This window comes from Ptiloglossa arizonensis, chromosome 7 (assembly GCF_051014685.1).
Source record: "Ptiloglossa arizonensis isolate GNS036 chromosome 7, iyPtiAriz1_principal, whole genome shotgun sequence".
In the NCBI taxonomy this organism is placed as follows: Eukaryota; Metazoa; Arthropoda; class Insecta; order Hymenoptera; family Colletidae; genus Ptiloglossa; species Ptiloglossa arizonensis.
Window position 1 is genome coordinate 5,650,055 of NC_135054.1, and position 26,076 is coordinate 5,676,130.

Consider the following 26,076-nt stretch of genomic DNA (forward strand, 5'->3'; position numbering starts at 1 on the left):
CGATGACATACGAATTTCGAGCCAGTGCAGCCTTCAGCCTTTAAAAATGAGTACTCATCATACAGTCCTCATATATATTGTATATCACAAACGGCTATTTAGTGCTAAAGTCGTCTAAATTTTCAAATACTGTACGATATCAATGTTTGTGTTTTTAATCCGTTTAATTGTCCGTAAATTTGTTGTACTTTAGTTGCTCCACTACACTCATTGAAATGTTCAAATATTATGAATAAATACTTCACCGTGTACCGTGCGAAATGCAAATATTGGATTAAGATCTTAACACACGATATGTATAATTTCCTATTTATATACCAGGTGAATCACATAACTTGTCCATCTCTATTATTTTTGTTGTTAGTAGAACGATCAAACTTAATTTATCATGATTGACATGGATCAGAAGGTCCTTTGAAATGATAACATCAGATTCTCTATATATTGTTTTAATTTTTTTTTAACTTTTTGTTACAATTTTAATATATAATAAAAAATTAAATAATTTTTCAATATTTTTCCTGACTACACATATATATATTAAAAAGAGTAAATAAGAAAAGTATTGTAGTCAGGAAAAATATTGAAAAATTATTTTGACAAAAAAACATATTTTAAGACCTTAGGTTTTAACGATTGAATGGATTTCAATAAAACTTTTCTAGCATTAACTATAAAACTTAAACTATAACACAAATATTATAGAACAAATGAAGAAATTTCTTCGTACAAGAAAACCCCAAAAAACTGTATTACATATTGCCAAGTATCTACTAGTTGATAGAGATCACGTTTCTGAATAATTTAAGAACATGCACCAATTATTAAGAATAAAAGAAATATTATCCATTTAATGTAATAATATTTTCATCGAACGTTCAATAATTACTATTTTATTTTGTAAAGCATAAAATTGCAGTCTGTAAAATATTCCGCTAAATGCATTCAAATAAACAACAGACCAAATGATCCATTTAATATTGTGTTATGGAAGTCAAGAAATATGGATTAACTCCCAGACTTTTGAACGCTATTGTATATTCAACAATAAAACGTTATCTCGTTTCTATATGCACGAACAATAATAGAAAACCTTTCACAATGTTGTATACCTGTCATTCAAATTGAGAAGTCAGTAAGTCTTTAACAAAGCGTTTGGCGCCGTGCCGTTTAAATTTTAAAGTAAGATACGCCTATCTTCTGTCAACACACGCGGACGTATTTTGTCGATGAATGAAAAAAATGGTCTTTTTCATATCGTTTCCACTAAATTCAGAAGGGAATGTATAATATATTGGGAAGATATTTGACTAACAATTATATTCGGAACTTCGAAAAATTCATGATATTTTGAGAGTAACGTAATGGAAATTCAGTAGAAATTCTCGGACACCCGAATATTTACACATGAATTGCATTCTTGGCTATTCAACTGGATATTTTTAGAAAGATGTTGCAGAATGCTATATCACAGAAAGCATTCTAATTATCTGAACACGAGTTTTTAAAAAGTATTATAAACTTATTACATGTGTAATATTCGAAGAAATTTAAAGTAAACACGAGTTTAGACTATTTAAAAATCGAAAATCAACCATTTATTGAGTCCAATAGGAATAAAGAGTTGGGGGTTTATTAAGAATTAAGTAATTTATAATATTTTCGAAACTCATGTAACTTGTATCTTAGGTTACACGATTTGTGGAATTAAATTGCTTTTGAAATAACTAGGACTTAAAATTCACCGAATATATGAATACAATTTTTCTAAAATTGCATAATAGTAATCAATATTAAGTTCAATAACATTTTCTGCCTTTTCAATTGTATTTTCAAATATTTGTATTAAGTTGCCTGTACAATAAAGTCATTAAGTAAATAAATAAATCAATAAATGAGTTTGTAGTAACATGACAACAATATCATAATTCGTGACTTTTATCAAACATTTTTTTCTATGTACATACGATATCTTCGTGAAGACTACGCAAACGCAGCATATAAATCTGCTATAAAGTATGAATTCTTTCTTCACTCAGCAAATATAAGTAACGCATATGCATATCTACATCTTCGCTTTTCGTATGACAGATTATCATGATACCTTAGAATCTCTTTTATCCAGATAGTATACGTTTTTTCCACTATATTACATTTTCTTTGCCATAAAAAGCAAATAAACAAGCAAAACATTCGACGAATACCTCCTTTCAACGGTATTCGGGGTAATATGAACAGTATTTTTCAAATACTTTGCATATTGAAATAGAATTTTTTTTCCCATTTTTGTCTCTATCATAACTTGTTAACAATACTGTGACAGCGGATGAACGCTGTTTTATTTTCTTATTACAATATTACCTCGCTTAATATTCAAAATAAGCGAAGCATGGGTAGAAAAATTTTGATTGGTATTAATGAAACATAAACGAGGCACTTGAAGAGGATTTTATCGAAAGAGAAAACTTATTGAACAACCTATTACATTCATGGCGTTTCAAAGTATATAGACGTAACTTTAGAGACAAATTCAGCACATTGAAGTAAGCAAAAAGTTTACGTAAACATATGTTTGATATGACCTTGTTTCCGAAATATAACGGTTTTTGTATTATATTTGTGGTTCGACTATCTTCGTTGAAATTATTCGAAATAGACACCTTCGATTCAAATCTTATCGTAAACCTCCTCATCCATTCAGAAATACTAGTTATTGTACGATTTAATTGCAATTCTCTTGAATATGCACATGAAATACCTCAACGTAGAGAAAACTCGAAAATGAGCTCAGTTTATCATAAGAGTGACTGAAAGACAAAAACGAGTGTAACTAGGATATTAATCAAAATATATTAGCAATACATACTACCTTCCGTTCTGTCTGTACGTATGGGATATTGAGGGCGTAGTTACCACTGAGTAGTTTGTGGGTCAATGTTGAGTACTTAGTTACCCCTAAATGTTGTGTGAATGATTATCACTGGGTGATCTATGGGTGAATGTTAAGCACGTAGTTCATATAACACATCTAAAGTACATGAATTTAGTACTATTTATTTATTTGTATATTAATAAAAGTAGGTATATTTTCAATGGAAATCTATTATCGCAATGTTTGTCGCCAAAATGTGTGCGGTGTTTCTTAGAAATGAAAACTGATCCAGTGATCAATAGGCGTAACGTTGGCATAAATAGATCGTCGTGCAGAGAGCGAAGCAGCTCCAACTACTGCGTTACGTTGGTTGTATGTGTACATTCAATCGCATATATGTACGTATAGGCAGAACGTAAGGTAAAATTGGATGTTGGGTCAACATTTCGAACTACCACTATTGTAAGCTTTGAGGCATAAGCTTTCGAAATGTAAAATAATGTACATAAATTCTGAGTGTTCTTTTATCTGAAAATTTTCTTATCAATTCGAATATTGACGGTTTTCGTGTACTAGATAATCGTAACTTTTCGTTATCAATGCACTCTTACAGAACATACATCACTATCATTTAAAATCAGTGTTATATACTCCAATGTTACATTAAAATTAATTCATCGTCAACTTCACCTTCAATTACAACATTACTCGCTCCTCTATTTTTTTGGTGAAAATTATCCATTTGGAAATCCATTTTGGAAAACGAAATGACTTTCCGAACAACCCAATACTTTTGCGAAAGCACTGAAGAGGATTTATACTTCTGATGCAATATATCTGTGTATTATATCTTGCTAGAACGTACATCAATGACACTACACATATGTTTATCATCGTAAACATGACTTGGAATCGCAATATCATCTCGTGAGTAATGATGGATAGCAAAGAGTTAACATATTTCTGATTTTTATATCTTCATACAGAGTCACTTTTTTCGGTCTAATCGACAAACAAACAGAGTTTGCTTGCTATTACAAACAAAATATAAATTTCTACGTAAAGGCCTAAAGTTAAAGCTTCGTTAGTTTTATACCAGATTCGACTCTGTTCAGTGCACTTTATAAATTGTTCGTGCAATGTACATATATAAACTAAGTATTCATTAAAACATAATGAATATTATGAAACATACATCGTGTCTTTCATCACTGATATTTGGCTTGGTTCTTTAAAATTTCTTAAAGAACGCAATCCCCTAATAATTACTTTGAATAATATTTTTTTTTGTAATAATCACTGACGATTGAACTTAAAAAATTCCCTTATCGAATACGCGTCTTATACACAGAGTGAGCCAATCATAAGTTCCATCTAAATTAACTTGTTACTTTATTGTTTTTAGGAAAAGCTGTTTTATACGAAATATGTTGTATTCTAAGAGGCTTACCAAATAAAAGTATTCGATTTCTCTTATCTCTTGTATTTTTTGAGATATCAAGGTATCAAGGTGACCTCGAATTGCTTTCGACGAGCATATTTAATAGAATACACTACGTATACTTTTCAGTAATATGTTGTAGCTAGTAAAAAAAGAATTCAATGACCTGTAACGAAGTCATCTTAAAGTGGCCTTAATCTTCAGACTATATGTTACTTCTTTTAACTTCAAAATGCTCGTAGTATATTTTTTATAACTTATTAAAGTTACTTTTTATCGACTACAGCACAATACGAAGAAACATACGCAGTAACAATTAAAAAATTCAAAGTCAACTTGATATTGTGAGAAATATAATCTATGATAGAAATGAAATGCTTTTCTTGCATATATAGTAGTATGAGCATACTATATAGTACTTCATATAAAACAGTTCGTGCTAAAATCAATAAATAACAAGTTATTTCAGATAGCAATTATTATTGGTGCATCGTGTATGCAATATGTAAACATATACGAGAAGTCACATGATAAAGACTATTTTAACATTTATTCCAAAAATCTGTCAGTTCGTTAAACTTCGAAACAATATCGACTGCGTTTGGCTGATATAAGTGGCGCTTAAACGTGATGTTATACACACGTACACACACACACGACTAATGGCAAGCTATTGATATTTACTAGAAGACAAATGTCCGGTCAAGATAGAATTGTTTAAAAAATTATACATAGATACGTATATATATTCTTCTGTAAATGGACGCCAAATCAGTGCTTACGAAAATGACCGTGACTTTGATTTCAGTTTTCTTTTACTCCAAGCATTGCTTTAACGACACACAAATTTCATAATTCATACACTCTTAACAATTGTTTATATTATAAATTGTTAACCACATCGTGTACAGATAACATTAAAACTTGCTTTACTCTTCAAAATTCGTATAATTTGATCATTAATTAAATTAATTTATTTGCATATTTATTTTTAAAGGTGTATATTACAATGTTATGAAGATATAGATAAAAATGTCAATGTATAACACGGCGTACAATATACTGTATTACACACGCGCATTTTACAATGAGTAATACTATATACACACGTAACTTGATTTGCGTCATTATTAAAATGATCGAGGATAATTATACCTACTGTTTGCTTTCTTATTTATACATATGCATACATAATTACATTGTAAATATTCCATATTGCTAATATATTCACGATTTGATATCGTCTGAATGAATAGAGATGTTATTTGCCTAATTTTATCGATAATTTCATTATCGACAATTTGGTTGATTACAAGTCATCCCCTTGCATCATTTCTATTACAATTTCCTTAGATGAGACTAGAGATCATTTCCTTAGATAAACAAACGTTCTTGTTTCTCTCACAAGTGAAAGTTCTACAAAAAGATCGACATTGTCCTCCTTTTTGTACTTGTGTTAAATAAACAGTACAACACAAGTTACGGTATCTGTTCAATCAATCTTCGCTCCTATTAAACAATTTTATGAATTCAAAAATGCTCTATCCAATATTAATTTAATACCATTGTCAGTCACAACAAATATTTTAACATAGAAATTTGTAAATACAATTCATTACCTGATAAAATTGCTTAAATTATTTATTATGGTAATGATTAGTAGCCACGCAAACGATCTTTCATGTGATAAAAAAATTGCGTCTGAGAAGAACTACATGTTCAATAGATACTCAGTGAACCGTACAATCTACCGCGTAACGCAAATGACCGATACTATTATACTAAACAAATATACAGCAAAGATAATGTCTCGTTGATATTATTCATAAAATATAAGGTCCACTTTTCATAGCCATTGTCTAATGAAAATTGAAATAAAAACGAATGGCCGATTGTGATAGGGAGCAAACGACCTTGAAATCTTTACGCCACGTGTTCCGCGCTTAGTTAACTAAGTTAACATTGATAAACCAGTAATCCTCCCAGTTAACGAAGGTAAACCAGTGTGTTGTAGTTTCTATTTCCTTATTTGCGTTAACTTGGTCCAGCTGATGCGTGAACGGAATAATTTATTTAACATTTTATAAAAATATAGTGCTTGAATATAAAAAAAAAGCAAAGAGTAGATACATATATAAAACGATATACAAAAGTTATATTTAATACTTTGGAGTACAAATTGATTCAAGCATCTGTTTTTACAATTACTTACATTTAGTTGAAATAATAGTTGTACTAAACTTAACACAGATAACAATGCGCGAATTTGTTTACAAGAATTATTTTGAACGAACAAAAGAAATAGAACAAATGTTCAATATTAGGAACTAATTAGGAAATCAAGGATAAAATAAATATTTATAAGGTATTATGAGTAAATAAATAATTTTTCCTTGCAGATTCATAATTACAAGAAATTGTAGAATTGAAATGATGTAAAATTATTTTTATTTGTTCTATAGTTCTGCAATATTTTTATCTGCATCATTTCTTATCTATTCATCACTGTAGCTTCTTAATACTGTTTCATAATAAACTACAAACGTGGAATTAAATACTGAGTCATGATTTCAAAGTATTACATTATCTCGTACGATATTTTGCGCATACATGTTTCTAAAGCTCAGAATTTTAAATCTAAACTAAAATGATGCAATTTTAATTAATAGTTGATTCATTTCTCAAGTAAAAGTGGCAGAACTGAACAACGAGGTAACTAATGTTTTATTTTCTAATATATCAAATTATATTTAGGACAAGGACACAAGTAGTGATATAACAAATTTAATGTTTTATTCCGATAATTAAATTCGTGTGTAATAGATACAAAATATTTAATAAATATTATAAAATATTTTATAACGCACTCCGTCTTTGTTATTAATATACAATGTGAACTTTTTATTTTCTTAGTAAAATACGTTTGGTGTAAAATAATTTTTCCGTCAAAATTTTCATGGTGATATGAAAATACTACTATATTTCATACAATAAAAAAGTATACCAAACGTATTTTACTAAGAAAATTAAAAAATTACGATTAAAAAAACATCAATGACCTTAAAATCTTGAAAAAAGAAACATTACCTTAGAGAAACAACGAAAATGTTTAGGCGTTCCCACTTAACCACTTGGATTGTAAATTATTTAACGTCGTTCTGCGACTAAACCATTGAATATATTTCACTAGGAAAATCACATAATGTTAGAATTTAATAATCTTGTACAATTTGATAAATTTTGAAGCAATATGGTATTTGTAGAACAATTAGACACTTTTTACATTTCTAGTTAGTTTTATGTTTATCCCTTATGTTCCAAACTCATATCACACCATCTTTATGGTTTCAGTTTTTCTAACATAGAATGAAATGTGTCGCCAATTACTTCGCCTGATAGACTTCAAACTAAATGCATATAATAATATAATAGTCGATTGCATGTCAACTGAATTATTTAACCACAATTAAATGCACGTAAAATGACACAGTGTTGCAGTGACCGAACGATCTAACATACTGAGCCGGTAAAGATATACGATGCACTGAGTACGTCATTTTGAGTACTGGCACTATACTATACATTTACTACAGTAAATATACTACACTTATCATACTAACTATACCGGTGTAAGTAGCATTTTTTATTTCGAACTAATGCCAATACGCACTTTTTTTAGACCAGTTCGTACGAGCAATTGCAATATCATAAGATAAAAATCTAACTTGTCCTCTTCCAATTTTAACGTACTTTTTCGGGATGATAAAAGGTCCCTATTGCAATGTACAAAATAGTAAGTGTGATACTGAACAATTGTGAAAAATTAAAGTTATGTACAATGAAACTTGCACTGCATATCATAAATATCGGTTTGTTTCGTCAAAGTTACCGTGGCACAAATGATATAAAAGCTCACAGTTATGTAATTTGTCTCTTTCATTCGCAAATGTACCATTTTTCTCTGGCAAACAAAAGACTACTTTTATCGGTAGCTTCCAAGATGCGATTATGTAATATTGTATAAGAGTATGTTATATTTTACTTTTAACTTAAGATTCCGTGGATTTTTTCCCCTGGTATGATAAAAATTCTCGATGATAGTTAATACACACAATATATAACCCAAAGTATGTTGAACTTGAATTACTTATATCTCTAAAATTGCCGAGTATTTACATTCAATATTTTACATCCTCCAACAGAGGCCTATACTCTACTATTCTGCAAAAGCATTTTGAAATCAGAGGAAGACAGATTGGGTCTTTCGTTTATAAGTTGTTTGCAACTTGCAGGAAAGAATTTATGTACATGGAACTACCTGAACACGAGCGTGCAAGAACTCCGATCCATCGAGTTGTATGCTCATATACAATAGATACTACATACAATTATATGACAACACATACCATACATTGTACTCCATCTATAAATAAAACAAATTATATACATAGGTACCAAAATAAAACAAATTATGATTTTTAAGCAGAAAAAATAAATTACATTATAATAATTCGAAGTGATGTATGATTAATTATGCAAAATTTATTTATTTTATTTTATATTTTTAAACATTAATTATGATTTTTCATGAAACGCTTGTTTACATCGCACGAGACGCAGCTTAGGAAACGCTATTCTAAAGAATATTGTTCCACTGAGTATGTCAATAAATGGAGATGAGTAGCTGTTAGTTGTTGCCAAAACAACGGACTGCTTGACAGTTGCTCTCGAGATTTCAAAAAGATATAATACTTTGTTCCTTGTTCACTAATTTATATATCAGATAATGTCACATCGTAACCGAAATAACGCATGTCATGCAGTTACAATATTTACAATATGATTATAATTTTGATCTTCAATCGTACCTAAGTAATATTCTTTTGATATGCAAGAGTAACGTTTTCAATAAAATAAGTGCCCATGTAGAAAAAGTTTCATTTCTCTACAAAGCGAAGGATGCTCTAAATTCTGCTTCCATATATAAATAAAAATTTACACCCACTCTAACAAGGAGAATGTCAGACTTGATCCTCACCGATTTTAACAATATTTTTTAGGTTTATAGATTCACCTATACTAATGCTAATATTTTATCCCGGTTTCGAATCCCATGACATTATTTTATTCTGTAATTCTAATGCCGTTGTTGCAAATTTTATGAAAAATATCATCTCACTGCTTAAAATAAAAATAAAATATGTATAAATACATCTAATTGATTCTATAAGAAAATTTGACGTCTCGGTGCGGTTATCCTTTTCATAAAAAAGCTTATTATAAATTTTCACTACAAGGAACATATACGTTACGCTTATATAAATTGTACATTTTGCTATAATATGTATAATAGCGACACTAAACTAGATTTAAGAAAAAGTTATCGTTGTATGTTAAAAACAGCTGCAAAAACCTTTGTTTATTAGTTTCAATTGCGATTACACAATCTCTGCAGCAATATCATAAAAGAAGATATAAAAGTGTTATTGTATACTGCAATTTGTATTAAAGCATACTAAGAAATATAATTATCTGTATACTGCGAATTTTATTCAATTATGGTGTATGCTAATATGAAAAATATGCAAAATCGCAAATGCATGCAAAATGTATTTCATAGATTAATATAATAATATTAATATTTCATTTTACATATATTCTTCGTTTAGCATACCTATGATTTTATCAAATAAAGTATAGTAAAGTTTGCAGTTTAATTATCTAATTGTGTAAAATGTTTTTACATAAATATTATACTATCGATAATATTTATTAATTGTTGATTCATTATCAAAAATATATCATGAAGTTCACTTCCAAAAATTTTCGGGAAAGAGAACTGCGAAACACACAAACTGCACTGGTTTTTATCTCGCATTGATGCATTGTTAACGAGATGAATTTACCGGGAGAGGTTTGTGATGTTACACAAACAGCTATTTTTCATTCATTCGCAAATTTTGTTACTCCCCCAAACCATACGAACGTCAAAGTTCTCTTTTCATTGAAATGCATAGCAGTGAAATTTGCATTGAAAAATTCTTTATCGGTCCAATATTTTATCTCGCGGTTCTCTCCGCTTTCTTCAACTGCCTATACAGTTGTATGTATACCGTAATATGCATTGCCACACGAATATTTCTTACAACCCCACCCGAGTGTTTTCCAATCATGGGGGGAGGTCTCACGACATATAAAAGTGTGACTGATACGCAACATCTGCTCAGTGTAAATTCTGTTCTTTCGAGGGTAACGCACAAAGCCTGTTTACTGCAACTTGATAATAATTCAAGACAGTCCGAACGGAGCTCAAAGTTTATCACACAACTATTTGTAAACTGCGAAATTTTTGTATTCGGGCCGATCGAAACCTGCCGATTTCGCGAGGAATTAAAACATTGAATTAGAGGTAACAACTAAATAGATTCAATTCAATTAAGATAATACTTCGTATGGAAGATTAAGTATTCGTATACCGCATTATCAATGGAAATACTGCGCGATTAGAAAAGTTTTGAATGTTGCGTTATAATGCTCACATTTTATATAAGTGTTTCCAAATTACTTATCTTTGCAACAAAAATATATTTCTAAGAGATAGAATACAAAACACGATACAATGATGATAATATAATAAATTTTATAATGTATAATTTACATCAAACAATTTTTAAACAGAATGCGTAGAATTGATTTTCAAATATCGATATAATGATAATATATAGATCTATTATGAACAGTAAAAAGATATAGAGATTTGTTCGTTACTGTTATTTTTTAATGCAACGTACAACTGATATTTCTATTAATTTGATTTTTTATAAACTATTCTAACAGAAACGTTTTTACACGAAATTTTTGTACAGTTACATCAAGCACGTGGACGAGCCATCGAAGCGAAAAGGAAAAAACAACTCAGACCCACGTGAATCCAATCGAATTCCGCGCCGATCGTCAACTCCTAGGTAACTGAACATCACGTGACTCGAGATTAGCCGAACGAAGCAACGAAGGTTCTGGTTATAAATAGCGGCCACCAGGGAGCGGGGAGTCTCTTTTACTTTCAACACTGTACCATAGTGTACTCTGCGCTCTTTTGACTATTGCGTTCTGTGCTGTGTTGGTGTTGGATTTGCTTATGCGAAACCAAAGTAGGGTGTAGAACTCAGACTCATATCTTGACTGTTTCCACTAATTGTTAGCAACGTCAGACGAGTTGAACGTGTCAACGAAATTGCAGCACGTGGCTAGAGCATTCGAGAACAAGTAGAAGAGAACAAAGCCCTTAGTGACGACCACGAAAAGGTGGAAAATGCCGGAGACCGCTCACCACATGAACGGATACGCGAACGGGCACACGCCACCCGAGCTGCAACAGGACACCAGTTTTTTGTTCACTTCGGAGTCCGTTGGCGAAGGCCATCCAGGTAGGTACCTCAAAAAGTATGCGTTCGCCTCATGACTGGCTCGTATTTCAGCTGATCTCGTGTGACTCCGTTCCAAGTTTCCATGCGCGGTGAGTCGCGTGTGCCGCCATGAAACTCGATGAACACGGTCACACATATATACCGCGTGCGCACGCCGCAAATCTACCCTTCCTACATGCTTCCTTACTTTCCTTAAAAGCTCCGAAATGCGGGGATGGTGTTACGTTGCAACCTGTTTAATAGCCTAATCGTTCTCTTGATACATTCGAAAGGATGAACATCAACGTATCTAATCGTGACAGACACGTTCTTACGAACTAATTTCGAAGAAACCGAACACCTCCGGCGTCGCCATGTGCTCTTCCTTGATCTTGTAACCTACAGTCTATGATTTTCTGTAATTCTAATTTTTCTTTGATGTCATGCTTTTCAAATTACTTTTTGATATACGTGTCAGCTAAATAATTTTTTACGTGTTCACATATCATGTACATACACCTAATTGGATACGATTTTTACATTATTTAACGATCGTCTTACAAGGTAGATGGTAAATTTTAAAGTTGGTCGAACTTTTCTTTAGTCGAATTTTTCACCTAATTTATGTTATTCATCTACACCTATTCATTCATTGATATAACCTAAAATAAAAACTATAACTTTTGTATTAAAGTAATTTCATATGTTCGTTTTTTAAATTTATTGTCAATTCATTCACACTGACAAAAATTTAAACGTATAAACTTACTTTACATTAATTATAATAATATAACGTATATTTTCAAATATGTTTATATGTGTATATATAAAAATGCAAAATGCAGTTAGTTATTTAAAAATTAAAAAGTTTTATACTTTTAATACAATCATAATAACTTATTCAAATTTTTTTTTAGATAAAATGTGCGATCAAATAAGTGATGCTATTTTAGATGCACATTTAAAGCAAGACCCTGATGCAAAAGTGGCTTGTGGTAAGTTTTCTTAGGATAATCTTAATTTTTCAATGATTCCAATCTGTTCATGTTATAACCTCTATTTATAAACTAGTTAGTTCGACCTTGAGTTAATTTTGAAACACAGAACTATAAAGGGATCTACTGCTTAATACAATGTCTACAATCGTGTCTATATTTAAGTTGATGCTTTAAATTTTTCTAAATAAGAGTGTGGTTCTAATAAAAATTATTGTGATATATTTGTCAAATGCTTTCACTAGTCCTTTGCAATAATAGTAATATACATAATTAAATTATCCTTTTTGATAGTAACAAAATTGACCCTATTGGCAGACTCTGGGTATATTTTGACTCATGGATTGTTTATCACAGCCATGAAACAATAAGAGTCCTTTATCTGCTTTATAGTCATCAAAATAAACAAATAAAAAATTTATAAATCTAATCATGTAAAACTTTAATTAAAACATACATATTCAAATGTAAATAAAATTCAGGTTCAGTCATAATAGACTTAGAGTTTGCCATTCAAGATTTAGTAAATGTTTTTATTTGTTTATATTGGAAATTGAGTTGACGCTTATTAATACCTACAAATCCCACAATATGAATATAAAACTAATAAGAAGTTTGATAACTTGTTGCTTTTATTTGTTGTAATAGACAATCTAATGCAGTATATGATTATCTTCTGAATGTATTTGTAAAAATTTTATCACTATTGTTTGATTGCAACTTTAGGTTAACTTCAAATGTTATCATTTTGAAAGTATTTATTAATCTAATTCCTCTCACAAATTCTTCATTACATTTAAACTCCAAAGTTTAAGACACCTGAAAAAACAAATGTATTATTAGTGTACAATATTGTTTTCTTTCAAAATGTTTTTGCTGTCTTTAAACTATATTTGGTATTGTTGTCTTTTTAGAACATGTATCTCCTTTCTTCTCCATACTTTTGGATAGAAAGAAACAGATTTTCTCTTAATAGGTCTATTTATTTTGCACTTGTTAATTTCCTTTCAATAATAGCAAGATTCTGAACTTGTTTAATACAAAGACAATTTTATATTATAAACACAGTGCCATGTTTAATAGTAAGTATTACAAAATTGTGTTTAAAATCTTTAACTTTATTAATTGCATACTTTCTATTTTTATTTTATTTTATTTCAATTTTCAACTAGACACTCCAAACTATCGAGTTCAAAAAAAGACTTTGCATTTTATAATATATTTTTATAAATTCTAAATATTTTTAAATAGTTATATTGTCAATATAATATTTATTTTGACAGAGTATGACCATATAAATTGACTTTGCAAATGTACGATTTTCTCTGGATGACTGAGAACAAAAACTCTAATTTTCTTTTACATGTTTTGTATTGAAGAACAAATTTTATTCAATTTCTATTACTATTTTGCTGTTTTGATAAATAATTATTTTCATCTTCTTCATAGTTTGAACTACTTTCTCAAGCTTCTTTATGAAGCTTTTTCTCATGTGCATTTTCCTGAAATCTTCTTTAAGGTCAAAGGGTATTTATTGTAATAATTAGCTTTCCATTCTTCTTTTATATATTTGTACTTGTTGCATTTCACACAATTCTCTTATTTTTGATATTCTAGGATTAACAAGTGCTTTCTCTTATCAATATACAATTGAACATTTTGTTAACTTTCAAATATTTTAAAATTCATTAATATCTAATTATAACAAAAAATTCTAAATTATAGAATAAATATTTATATGCGTCACTTTACTTTTCGATGGATAAAAGTGCACAACAGTGCTCAGAAACCAAAGGTACGGCAATATACTTGATATTATCAACCCAACAATTTACGATAAATTGAAGCATGTTTAACACATTCACTGTCTGACCCTTTAAGCAATAGATCCACTTGCACATCCAGAGTGATAATAAGATTCTCATAACAAAAAACATACTATATTGTTTTTTAACTATAACGCATTGACTCTACAATACAGTTATGTTATTTAGTTTTAAGAAATTTCTCAGAAAAATCATGTATGATATTTGTGTTCTTTAGTAGTATATTGACTGTTTCAGTTTACAAATTTTATTATATGTCACAAACAAGTGAAGTAAAAAGCGTATTTAAAAGAAAAAGTGATTTTGAAATGAATCTTATCCATGATTATCATTTTTACATTATAATAAAAATAAAGCCAATAAGTATGGCACAAAAATATATAAACTACAAACAGAAAAATGAACATAATAGTCAAAATAGAAGTATTTGTGATTAATTAATTGTGAATAAACCAACCTTGTAGTAATCAAATTATACAAAAGCATACTCACAAAGGGGCCCTATAGGCCTTCATTTTCGAGATATTTTTATTTCAATATTATATTTTGATTTCTTGAACAAAGAAAAAAGGGCACTCGTGCAGTAGATCAACATTCCAATTAAAAAACGCTGTACCACTTATTACTGTTGTAAATTCGATGATAATCATTGTATTGTAAACGGTATCAATGTCAAAAAGGTTGCATTCAAACATGATTATAACTCAACAAAATCAGAAATTCCTAGAATGTGATAACGTTAACATAAATACAAACGCCAGTGTGTATAGTAAACTATTATTTCGTATGAAATGTTTATGTTAATTTTTAAACTTAATTTTTAAATATTCTACTTTTTAATCATTTAGAGACTGTGACAAAAACAGGAATGGTACTGTTATGTGGCGAAATTACATCAAAAGCTGTGGTAGATTATCAAAAAATTGTTCGGGACACTGTTAAACACATTGGATATGATGATTCCTCAAAAGGTAAAAATATTTTCATTTGTATCTTGTACTTCTTTTCAGTGATGTATGTTTGTTAAATCCTTTGACATCCTTAAAATTTTGTTAAATTTATTTCATCTTATACATCTAAAACATTTAAAATTTTCCTTGCTAACATAAAAAGTTTCCACCTTTTGTATGACATACACATGCCCTGTGGCCGGATGAAAATTTTATTATCTCATCCCTCATAAAATTCGCCTCATTTGGTTCTCCAGAATCAGATTTTACAAATACACGGTCGAATCATGGCACGAAAGCTTCCAGCACTATATATGAATTTTACAATGCTGCCCATATACTTGTCTATTAAATGATGAAAACTATTTTTGCATTGAAAGGATGTGCTTTACGCTACATACACGTTAGTAAAATGTTGGACTTGAGAAAATTCCATGACTCGATCGATTGGATAACTAATATTCTGTTCATTATCTTTTGGAAACAATAAGCAAAAGAATACGTATGAATATGTAACGTAAGCATATCGTGATCGTGGCAGGATTCGATTGGCGTACGTTGAACCTTTTGGTGGCGATCGAACAACAATCTCCAAATATCGCTGATGGTGTTCATGTGGACAGGGAAGAGAAGGACGTGGGTGCAGGTGATCAGGTACATAACCCATTCTCAGCCCGTGCCGCAGAGCAGCCATATATTTCAATAACATTCTTTCTTTTTTGCTTTACCATCTCCCTTTCTTCTTACAATATATTTTATAGAGTTTTTATAACATACTTCCCTTCTGTTAAGTATGAATGTGTGAATTTGTATGTAAGTGAATGTTAAATGTGGTTGCACAAATATCTACTATATATATTATAATATAAGAAACTTTGGTTTATCAGAAAAATTTAATAGATAAATGGTTTCAACCATAATGCAGGATTTTTATCAATTTCCAGAAAAATCATTAAATACTCATCACAATCATATTTATTTATCACTTAGATAACAAAAAAGTTATCTAATACAAATGCATTTTTTAAGTAGGCTCTTGATATTTTATACTATATAAATTGTGGAAATACATTTTCAATGTTGTCATCACCAATGTTGAATAGGTAAAAATCCATCTCAATATTTTTTCAAACAATAAATTATTATTTTATCAAAATTGTAAGTTTTAATACATAAAATTAGTCTTACTAAGGAAAGCACAATAAGCTGGGACATACACTGTTTGAAGTGTCAGTTCAACAAAGCAGTGTTGGTATTCATGATAGCGGATATTTTATTTTATTCATATAATTTCTACAGGTTTTGACTACAAGCTTTGCAGTGTTCTATTGGCGCTTGATGCTCAGTCGCCAAATATTGCAGCAGGAGTTCATGAAAACCGTAGTGATGAAGAAGTTGGCGCAGGAGACCAGGTCAATTAGCATTCTGATCGTTCATTTGAACTTTTTGTTCTTCTTTTTGTTATATCTAATGCTATTAGTTATTATCCTTTCTTAGCTTTCTAAGTAACATATATACCTTTAATTATACTCTTCCTACTTTTTAATGAATGTTCAATATCTTAAGTATAATGCTTTTGCATTCTGATTATTGTAGATGTTAGTTACAGCACTATCGTCCTGCAGTCTTTTCTGTTATTTTTTCTATATTGTCAAGGGCTTTGCTATATAAAATGGTAGTTTCTCATTGTTGCCTTAATTTGGTTATGGTACAGGCATGCATATCCTAATAGAACTTATTCCATGTTTAATTTTTATTCTCTTATTTCTAAAATTTGTATTCCTTATACTATCTTTGCATATTTCATCCTCGTAGTGATTATGCTCAAAGCAAACTCATATTTTGAATTTTCAGAATTTTATATTTGTGATATTATTTATGAAAGTAATTGGTTTTTAAAAATCATTTCTGTGTCGAAAATGTTAGCAAAACATTTTGCCAAATTGTGTATAATAACTCAAACTTATTCATAGCACGATTTTATCAGATGTAGGTATTATTCATTTTCATTCATATTTGTTTCTTTATGACATTATTTTTTATCAAATTTGTTTTTGTACTGAAAGTATAGTACATAAACATCATGAAATTCATTACATTTCAAAAACGTAAAAGTATTCAAAAAACTGATATATGTGTTATCAATGGTTTGTTTCCAATCAACTAACTCTGGAAATATTTTCTCTTTTAATTCACAGAATCATTGGAGTGTGCGTTGAAAATAATTAATTTCAAAGTTACTAAATGTAATTACCCCAATATTGCTTATTATAATTCTGCTCTGTGTGGCACCTTTTTTGTTCATTATAAAGTAAATTTACATAATATTTTTTGGTAATAGTCAATATATTATAGTTAGTTACTACAAATTTTAAAAATGACTTAACACTTTCCATGAAGCTATGTATGTTGTATGCATTGTTTTATGTTCTTTATTGCTTAGTCTTCTATATATAAACTTGTATAATATTGCAAATTAATTAAAGACATTGATTAAATCTGTCTCTTGCTTCAAGTTTATATCTCGTAAATTTTAGCTGGAATAACTCAAATTCTTCTATCAGGGTCTGATGTTTGGATATGCAACAGATGAAACTGACGAATGTATGCCATTAACTGTTGTGTTGGCACATAAATTAAATCAGAAGATTGGAGAATTAAGGCGAAGCGGTGAATTGTGGTGGGCAAGACCAGATTCAAAAACACAGGTTTATTAAAACTTTATGATGTTTAATAGTAACTAAAAAAAATTATAATGTACTCATTTAAATATTCTGTATCTAAATTAATATGGAATTATTTAATGATGTTAATTTAAGTATTTGCTACTCTTGAGTGCTATGATGTAAAAAAGTTCACTGAGAATATCTAACTGTAACACTATTAGGTATTTTATAGTATAACAATAACTCTCTTTAATGCAATGAAAATTTTTAAAATAGGTTACTTGCGAGTATCTTATGGATCATGGTGCTTGTGTACCTATAAGAGTTCACACAGTAGTAGTATCATTGCAACACAGTGAAAAAATTGGTTTAGAGGAATTACGCAAAGCAGTTATGGAAAATGTCATTAAAGAAGTAATTCCAGCGAGGTACCTAGATGACAGAACAATCTTCCATGTTAATCCTTGCGGATTGTTCATTATTGGTGGACCACAGGTAAAATCAAAATTTTTTATATTAAATTTAAGTGAAGTTTGGTTTAAAATATGTAATAATACATCTCGTTTTCCCTACAGAGTGATGCTGGCCTTACTGGTCGTAAAATAATAGTAGATACTTATGGTGGTTGGGGAGCTCATGGAGGTGGTGCATTTTCTGGCAAAGATTTCACAAAAGTTGATAGATCTGCTGCTTATGCAGCGAGATGGGTTGCTAAATCTTTGGTAAAAGCAGGTTTATGCAGACGTTGTCTTGTACAGGTACCGATCATTAATGTTGCAACAAATATTATTAATTAGAAAAAGTAATAATACTCAATTACTAATTGGTTTACTGTAAAATATATTCCATGACAGATAAATAGATTATATCATACCTAATTATTTAAAAAAAATATATTTTTTACTCAATTTAGGTTTCATATGCTATTGGAGTAGCAGAACCTCTCTCAATCACAGTTTTTGACTATGGTACATCTAAATTGTCTCAAAATGAACTTTTAGATATAGTTAATAAAAACTTCGATTTACGACCTGGAAAAATTGTTAAGTAAGTATAATGTTTATGTCATATCTCAAATATTATGCTAACTATGATTAAAATTCATAGTTTAAAGGAAAATATTCAATATTAATACAGGATTATTCAATGATGTTATGTAGTATTTGCTACTCTTGAATGCCATGATGTAAAACAAAAATTCACTGAGAATAATAGTATCAATTATTCTATAATATAATTTATACTAAGAAGTGTTTTTAAAAGTAGAAATTATGTCATTGTTCCAGAGAGTTGAATCTCCGCAGTCCTATTTATCAACAAACCAGTACGTATGGACACTTTGGACGAGAAGGATTTACTTGGGAGCAGCCAAAAACATTAATTCTCGATTGATGAGAACATAGATTTTAAATCAATTTGACGTTTCTTATCTTAGAACGTCTATCAAATCGCTCTAAATATGTGTGTATATCTCGTAAACATTTTCCGAGATTTTTCGACCTCTGCGCTACATTCATCAAGAATCCATCAATTCCTTTTGCCAATTTAGTACTAGCAGGAAGAATGACACATTAGTTTTTTCCACACCATGAGATACTTGGTATTATGTGGTATAGTACAAATTTTTTTGATCCAGCATGCAAGGGAGGACAGTCATTTTTCCTTTATTCTTCGAAAAATAAATCGAAGTTTATCCATCATTAGGTGTCATGCAAGTATCGACAAAGGGAAAGATGAATTAAGTCTATTATGAGTCTATTGCCAACTCGTGCATTCGTTATAATCGCGGAAGGTACTTTATTTACCAATGGTAAATTATTTACCAATGACTCATTTTTATGGCTTGTGAGTGATGTGTGTTGGAAATACATATAATAAAAGAACAATAATACATAGAATGAAAGGCGTTCAGCATTTGAAAAATGTATAAATTGGTAATATCGGCCCGTGCCTTTAAACAAAACTTTGAGATGAAAATGTTCTCTCAGATTTTTAGCGGTATTAGTATTTTGTGAACGTACATGAAATTTCGACATTCGTCCATTTTGCTTTCAAAGTATAAATGTAACATTTTAATAGTCTGTGTTTACTTTTACCAGCAATTTCAGTCAATAATAATCGAGCTTTCATGTATGTTTTCTCGTTAGAATTATTAATCGTTCGAGTGCAAATGTAAACTAATAATGATTATGTACATTAATTTTAGCAAAATGGGAAAGCGAATCAATTAAAATGACCAATTACGAATAGACTTTTCGTATTGTTTAAAATCTGTATGGACAATGCAATATAATATTGGCCAGGAGTTAATAATATCGCATTTATTTAAATTTGGTTCTTAATTAAAATTACTATAAGAATTCTTAATTATATTTGAATTTAAGTAACAGCGATACTACTAATTCTCATACATTTTTATATACAGGATATCCCATTTAAGTTGATACAACAAAATATTTCATAGACAAATAATTTAAAAAAAGAAAGTGGAACATGTCTTTCATGATTTTGGGAAGGAATTTAAATGACATTAATTTTTTTAACTTTTATCTGAAACATTCTTTTATCACAAAACCTCTATTTTTTAAGACATTTAGAAAAACCTTTACAAAATTGGTACAGTATTATATTAGTTTTTTACATTTATTACATCAATACATTATTAAACTAATAACAATGCAGTATAACTTTTTGGTACAAGGTTGATTTAGTAAATACTCAAAATGGTGATCTGCAACTTCCAAACACTTACTTTACTAATGTGTTTAATAAATGATTGGTACACAGGTAATAAAGTTTCTCTCCTAATACTTCAACAGATAGTTATAATTTATTCTTTTATATTTTCTAAAATGGTAGGTGGATAGTAATATACCTTTTCTTTAAGATAATCACATAAGAAATAATCTGACGATATTAGATCGGATGATTTCACTGGTTGGAAAACTAAAGATAAAAAATCTTATTGTTTGTATTTAATTTCAAGTCCATTCACAAAATATTATTCAACTTTGAGAATCATTTTTGTTAAGTTTTTGATGTAAAGGCACTTTCTATAAGTGGAACTTATGACACTAAAATTCGCTGAACACACGTTTGAGATGTTTTAGAACTGAGACATTAGACGAATATTTACTCGAATTGTAAACAACTGCACTAACAGGAATTTCACTATTTTCGTCGTGTGCATTTTTTTGTTTTTACACTATAATTTTAAGAAAACTTTAACAATACTATAAAATGAATAACATGATAGACATCTAAAATACTGTAAAGGATATAAATTAACCTCATTAATATTTCACCTTAATTCACGATGAATAAAAATCATTAAAAAAATTTTTACAACTGTTAAATATTTGATATTTAATTCGCAATAAAATAATAACAGTATAAATGTGGCTAACGATATAACATTTTGCCAATTCTATTTTGATCTGCAGCTTTTTGTTAATCATTTTGTAGATACTTCTCCAAAGATCTCAAAAATTAGAGGTTTTACAGATATATTTTGGACAAAAGTTATGTATATTTTTACGTAGAATATCATTCCAAAATAAAAAATATAGATTTATAGTAAAAAAAAATTGGCCTCAAAATAATCTTGAAAACCTCCATGGAATAAAATATTATTAATGGCATTTAAATCCAATTTCAAAATCATAAAAAGGCATGTTCCACTTTTTTTTTTTTTAATTAGTTGTCTACGAGATATTTGTTTGTGTAAATTTAAATGAAACACCCTGTATATATACGCGCGCGCGCGCGCGCACACACACACATAACACTTCCCTTTTTGCTCCATTTGAATAGGTAATTAATTGTAATAGACATTGTCGATCTTGCAATGTATAGTAAATAATGCAACATCGAAAATATATGACCTTTATTTTATAGAGGTCTAGTAAAGATCGTGTGGCGGAGCTCGAAAATTATATGACTTTTTCAATGTGTAGTATAAAAATTTGTGACTATCATGTTTTAAACATCCAATAAAATTGTAAATGAAATTTAGTAATTTCCTTTTTGTAGATTAATATAATGATTTATTGTGTAATGGTATTGGCAATGTAAAAACGAATAAGATCATCATATGCAAGTCATAATAAAAAGGATTTTTTAATAAATTGTTATTCATTTTATTCATTTTATTCCAAGCTATTTTTCAATTGACAAATCCTTAATGTTCCTTAGTGTGGTGTTTGATCAATTTTTGTGTTTCATATAATATAAAAATATTATATTTAGTTAAAACTTAAAATTAATAGAGCTCTGTTGCACAATAAACTGTGAATTGTAATGAAACAATATATATATATGTAATCTTTATACACATTATTATAACAATTTATTCTTTTTCTAGATTGCAGAGTTAAACATTTTACGTAGCAGTTTTACTAGTCTTATACATGTAATTTGTACATTATTACATATTATAAGTACTATTACAGTATTACAGGTTTACACTATTAAGCAAATTGAATTGGTACAAAATAAAGTAGTATGGTATAGGTGTAACAAAATTTTATGTGCGTATAATAATTTTGATGAAGTAATATGCTATCTTTCTACTATATGTATTATATTTACTTCTGACAATTTATTAAATGATGCTATTTGAAACTTTGATGAAAATAATCTTTAGATACTGATTAGTCTTGAGCAAAATGCTGACTATTGGCTACTATATAACATTGTAATATACTGCATAAAGAGCAGAAAAAATTATTCTAACAAAATAATTTAATATAGAAAATAAAATGATACACTGTTATTGTACAAACTTCATCTCCTACTCTTAACGATAATACACTAAATATAGAATATGTTATATTATATTAGTTGGCTGAACTTCACATAAACAATACCATCTGACTGTAAAAGAATTTTATTGGTTCACAGCACTCCTGATCAGCAGGTGTATATTGTGAATCCAATGTATAGGTAATCATTAGTCACACAAGCAGTGGCTTCAATAAATACCTGACTTCACAAATACTAAATAATGAAAATGAAAAATTTTTCATCAGATTTATTTGATTAATTATTTATGTTACTTTTTTAAAAACATTTGATTTGTACATTGTTATTTCATGTTTTTTTATACATATATTTTCTTTTATTATTTTTGTTATATCTTTATATATTTTTTCTTATTAATCGTTATGTTGCAAAATTTCAAATGGTACATTGTTTTGTGGAACACGACTTTCTTTTTACATGAGCGATGCGTTTTGTTTTATAAGAGTGTGGTCCAATGTCCGTCGTCTTCTTATTGTCAATTAAACCTATGTACCTATCATACCTACATTTAGTTACTCGGATTAATATTCGAACACTACGATTTTCGAACATTACTGCTCTATATATTTGTTTATAATAAATTTATCGAATAAATTATTTCTGAATACATTAAAACACGTATTGTAATTAACAAAAACATATTTTATTTACTAAATATAAAAAGTTTTTTTTTGCGTAACAAGCAATAAATTAAATAATGTTGAAATTTGAGCTCGAAAAAATATTCGAACATCTGAAATTCAATATGCCTACTGACTGTCATTAATAGAAGACGTAACAATGGAACGAAAAGGCAAAAGTACGATTTTTGAAATTCGACAACTTGTCATTTATCATTACGAATTCGGAAAATCATATCGAAAATAGCTGAATTGTTGAAAATAAGTAAAAGTAGGGTAGCGGATATTGTGAACACCCGGGAAGAGGATTGCTCTTAAATGAGTGAGAGCGGACACAAGATAAATTCCGCACCAACGGCCCAGTGGCGTTTTGCGTTCCGTGCTGTTGGGTGCGACTACGGGGGCTGCGGGCGGTCATGAGATTAGGGCTCACAGCCGCCTTTCATGCGGCCACTGTGGAAAGTAGGAGGGCCCTATCGCTCCCCCTTTAACGAAAATAAGGTTGGGTATGGCGGTCGCGATGCACGGAGAATTACCGGAAGCGTTGATGCGATTCGATTCCCGGTAGGCCCCCTGATAACCTTAGGATGGTCACCGTTGTGGGTTTTAGTGGGTAAGTCTCTCATTCGGTCGTTCCACTTGTGGAGAATCCTACACTTCCCCTGGGGAAGTCTTCCGAACATTTCCCCCACGTAAATAAGAAGGAAATATTGTGAAGAGACGTATTATCCATCCACAAGAAGAAGATAACGCATTTTGTTCGCTCTTCCGGTAGTCCGTTGTCGCTCCTGCTATCCTAAGCAAAAATCAGCATTGGCCAAAGACGACGACGAAGATCAACGACGATCGTAGTGAGACCAAGTGAGAGATAATACTGCATCATTAGCGTGGCCTTCTAATTAAATGTTAGCTATTAAGAAATAGAATGATTTCGTTCCTATTTACATACTATCACTAATTCGATAAATTGCTCGTAATAAAAAAATGAATATTTAACATGCGTAATAATCACTAATATTTTGAAAATTATTTACAGCGAAAAGAACAAATTTGTATTTATTAAAAATAATATAAATCCGCTTAGACTCATTTCTATCTAGATAAATTCTATATAATTATAAGTTACACAAAAACAAGTTATACTAAAATTAAAACAAGCATAACATTTACATTTTCTTATATTATAAATCATAAAAGTTATGTTGGTTTTAATACTGATATGACTTGTTTTTGTGTAAATTGTAATTATATAGAGTTTATCTTGATAGAAATAAGTATAAGCGGATTTATATTATTTTTAGTAAATACAATTTAGTTCTTTTCGCTATAAATAATTTTCAAAATATTAATGATTATCACAGATATTAAATTGTATTCATTTTTTACGGGTTGCTCGCGAGTATAGGATCATGTACTATAAGACGGCGATTGTCCTGTCGAGATTACCCTCGTTGAATTTGCTCGCGAAGAGAAGCGGTCTCGTGGGACGGGAAATGAAAGTCCTCAGTCGCCAGGTCCGAGAAACTGTGCTGCTGCGGTGGCAGCAGCGGCTGGCCAAACCGACGTTTGGCAGTAGTGACCCCCTACGGAAAGTGGCGTCGAAACAGTGAGGCTATGCTTCGCCGTCAGGACCGAACATACAGGCGCTGAGGAAAGTGAGAAGGTAGCCTCTTATCTCCCCTCTTCCAACGAAAATGTGAGAGGGCGTGGCGATCGCGCTTCCGGCGGTGGGGGGGGGGGGGGCACTAATGTGAGTTCTGATGCCCCCTCAAGAACGTCTAAGGATAGCCATGTGTAGGTTTAGTTGGTAGGTCACGCATCCGGTATTTCCGGGAAGATTCCACCACGTCAAAAAAAAAAAAGGGACAGAAGGAACAACCAACTAGACATTCATACTATAATATTGTGAAAAATATATATATTTTACATAATTTATCTGAATGTCCAAATATTTTTTCGTGCTTAAATTATGACATTATTTAGCTTATCGCTTGTTAACGCAGAAAACTAATTATATTCAATAAATAAAATGTATGTTTCTGTTAACTACAAAAGTGTTTTAATATATTCAAACACAATCTGTTTAATAAGTTTATTATAAAGAAATATATAGAGCAATAATGTTCGGAAATCGTAGTGTCTGAATATTAATTCGAATCACCGTACTTTCTCATCCTTAATCGAGCAGAACTTAACAAAAGGCTTTCATGAACCTACCACTAAAGATGATCGATTCTTATTGCACGTGCGACCGAATTTCATACACTAATAAAAATTAAAATTTTTTCATTTTTCATTATATTTTTATGAAAGTATTGCCAAATGATGGAAAAACTTTTCCAATAAATTTATCTTAATCCTTTCAAGGTTTAAGCGACCACCTACATGGATACATATGTATGTAATATAAAATGTCACGTTATTACTTCTCGGCTTTTGTTTTGTAATGAATGATACTTAGAAGGAAAAATTTTAAACGTTAAAAGTTTCACCAATT

The 26,076-nt window shown here is 29.9% G+C and overlaps 1 protein-coding gene across 5 annotated transcripts; it reads left to right on the forward strand.

The window, feature by feature from the left end:
- The first annotated feature begins 10,530 nt into the window (after positions 1-10,530).
- Sam-s (S-adenosylmethionine Synthetase) lies at positions 10,531-22,166 on the forward strand. Of its 5 annotated transcripts, none has more exons than XR_012992667.1 (11): positions 10,531-10,722; positions 11,180-11,740; positions 12,637-12,714; positions 15,389-15,511; positions 16,032-16,144; positions 18,055-18,198; positions 18,433-18,651; positions 18,732-18,914; positions 19,070-19,203; positions 19,443-19,766; positions 19,861-22,166. XR_012992667.1 is itself a non-coding variant. In XM_076316024.1 (11 exons), exons 3-11 carry the CDS (start codon positions 11,626-11,628, stop codon positions 19,546-19,548), a joined length of 1,215 nt encoding a protein of 404 aa, XP_076172139.1. In that variant the 5' UTR covers positions 10,531-10,722; positions 11,180-11,464; positions 11,554-11,625; the 3' UTR covers positions 19,549-22,166. The 5 variants fall into 5 exon arrangements, 4 of the variants coding, with proteins under 4 accessions (XP_076172139.1, XP_076172138.1, XP_076172140.1 ...); XM_076316024.1 differs by having other exon boundaries at positions 11,180-11,464; positions 11,554-11,740; positions 19,443-22,166; XM_076316023.1 differs by having other exon boundaries at positions 11,180-11,432; positions 11,516-11,740; positions 19,443-22,166.
- The last annotated feature ends 3,910 nt before the right edge of the window (positions 22,167-26,076 follow it).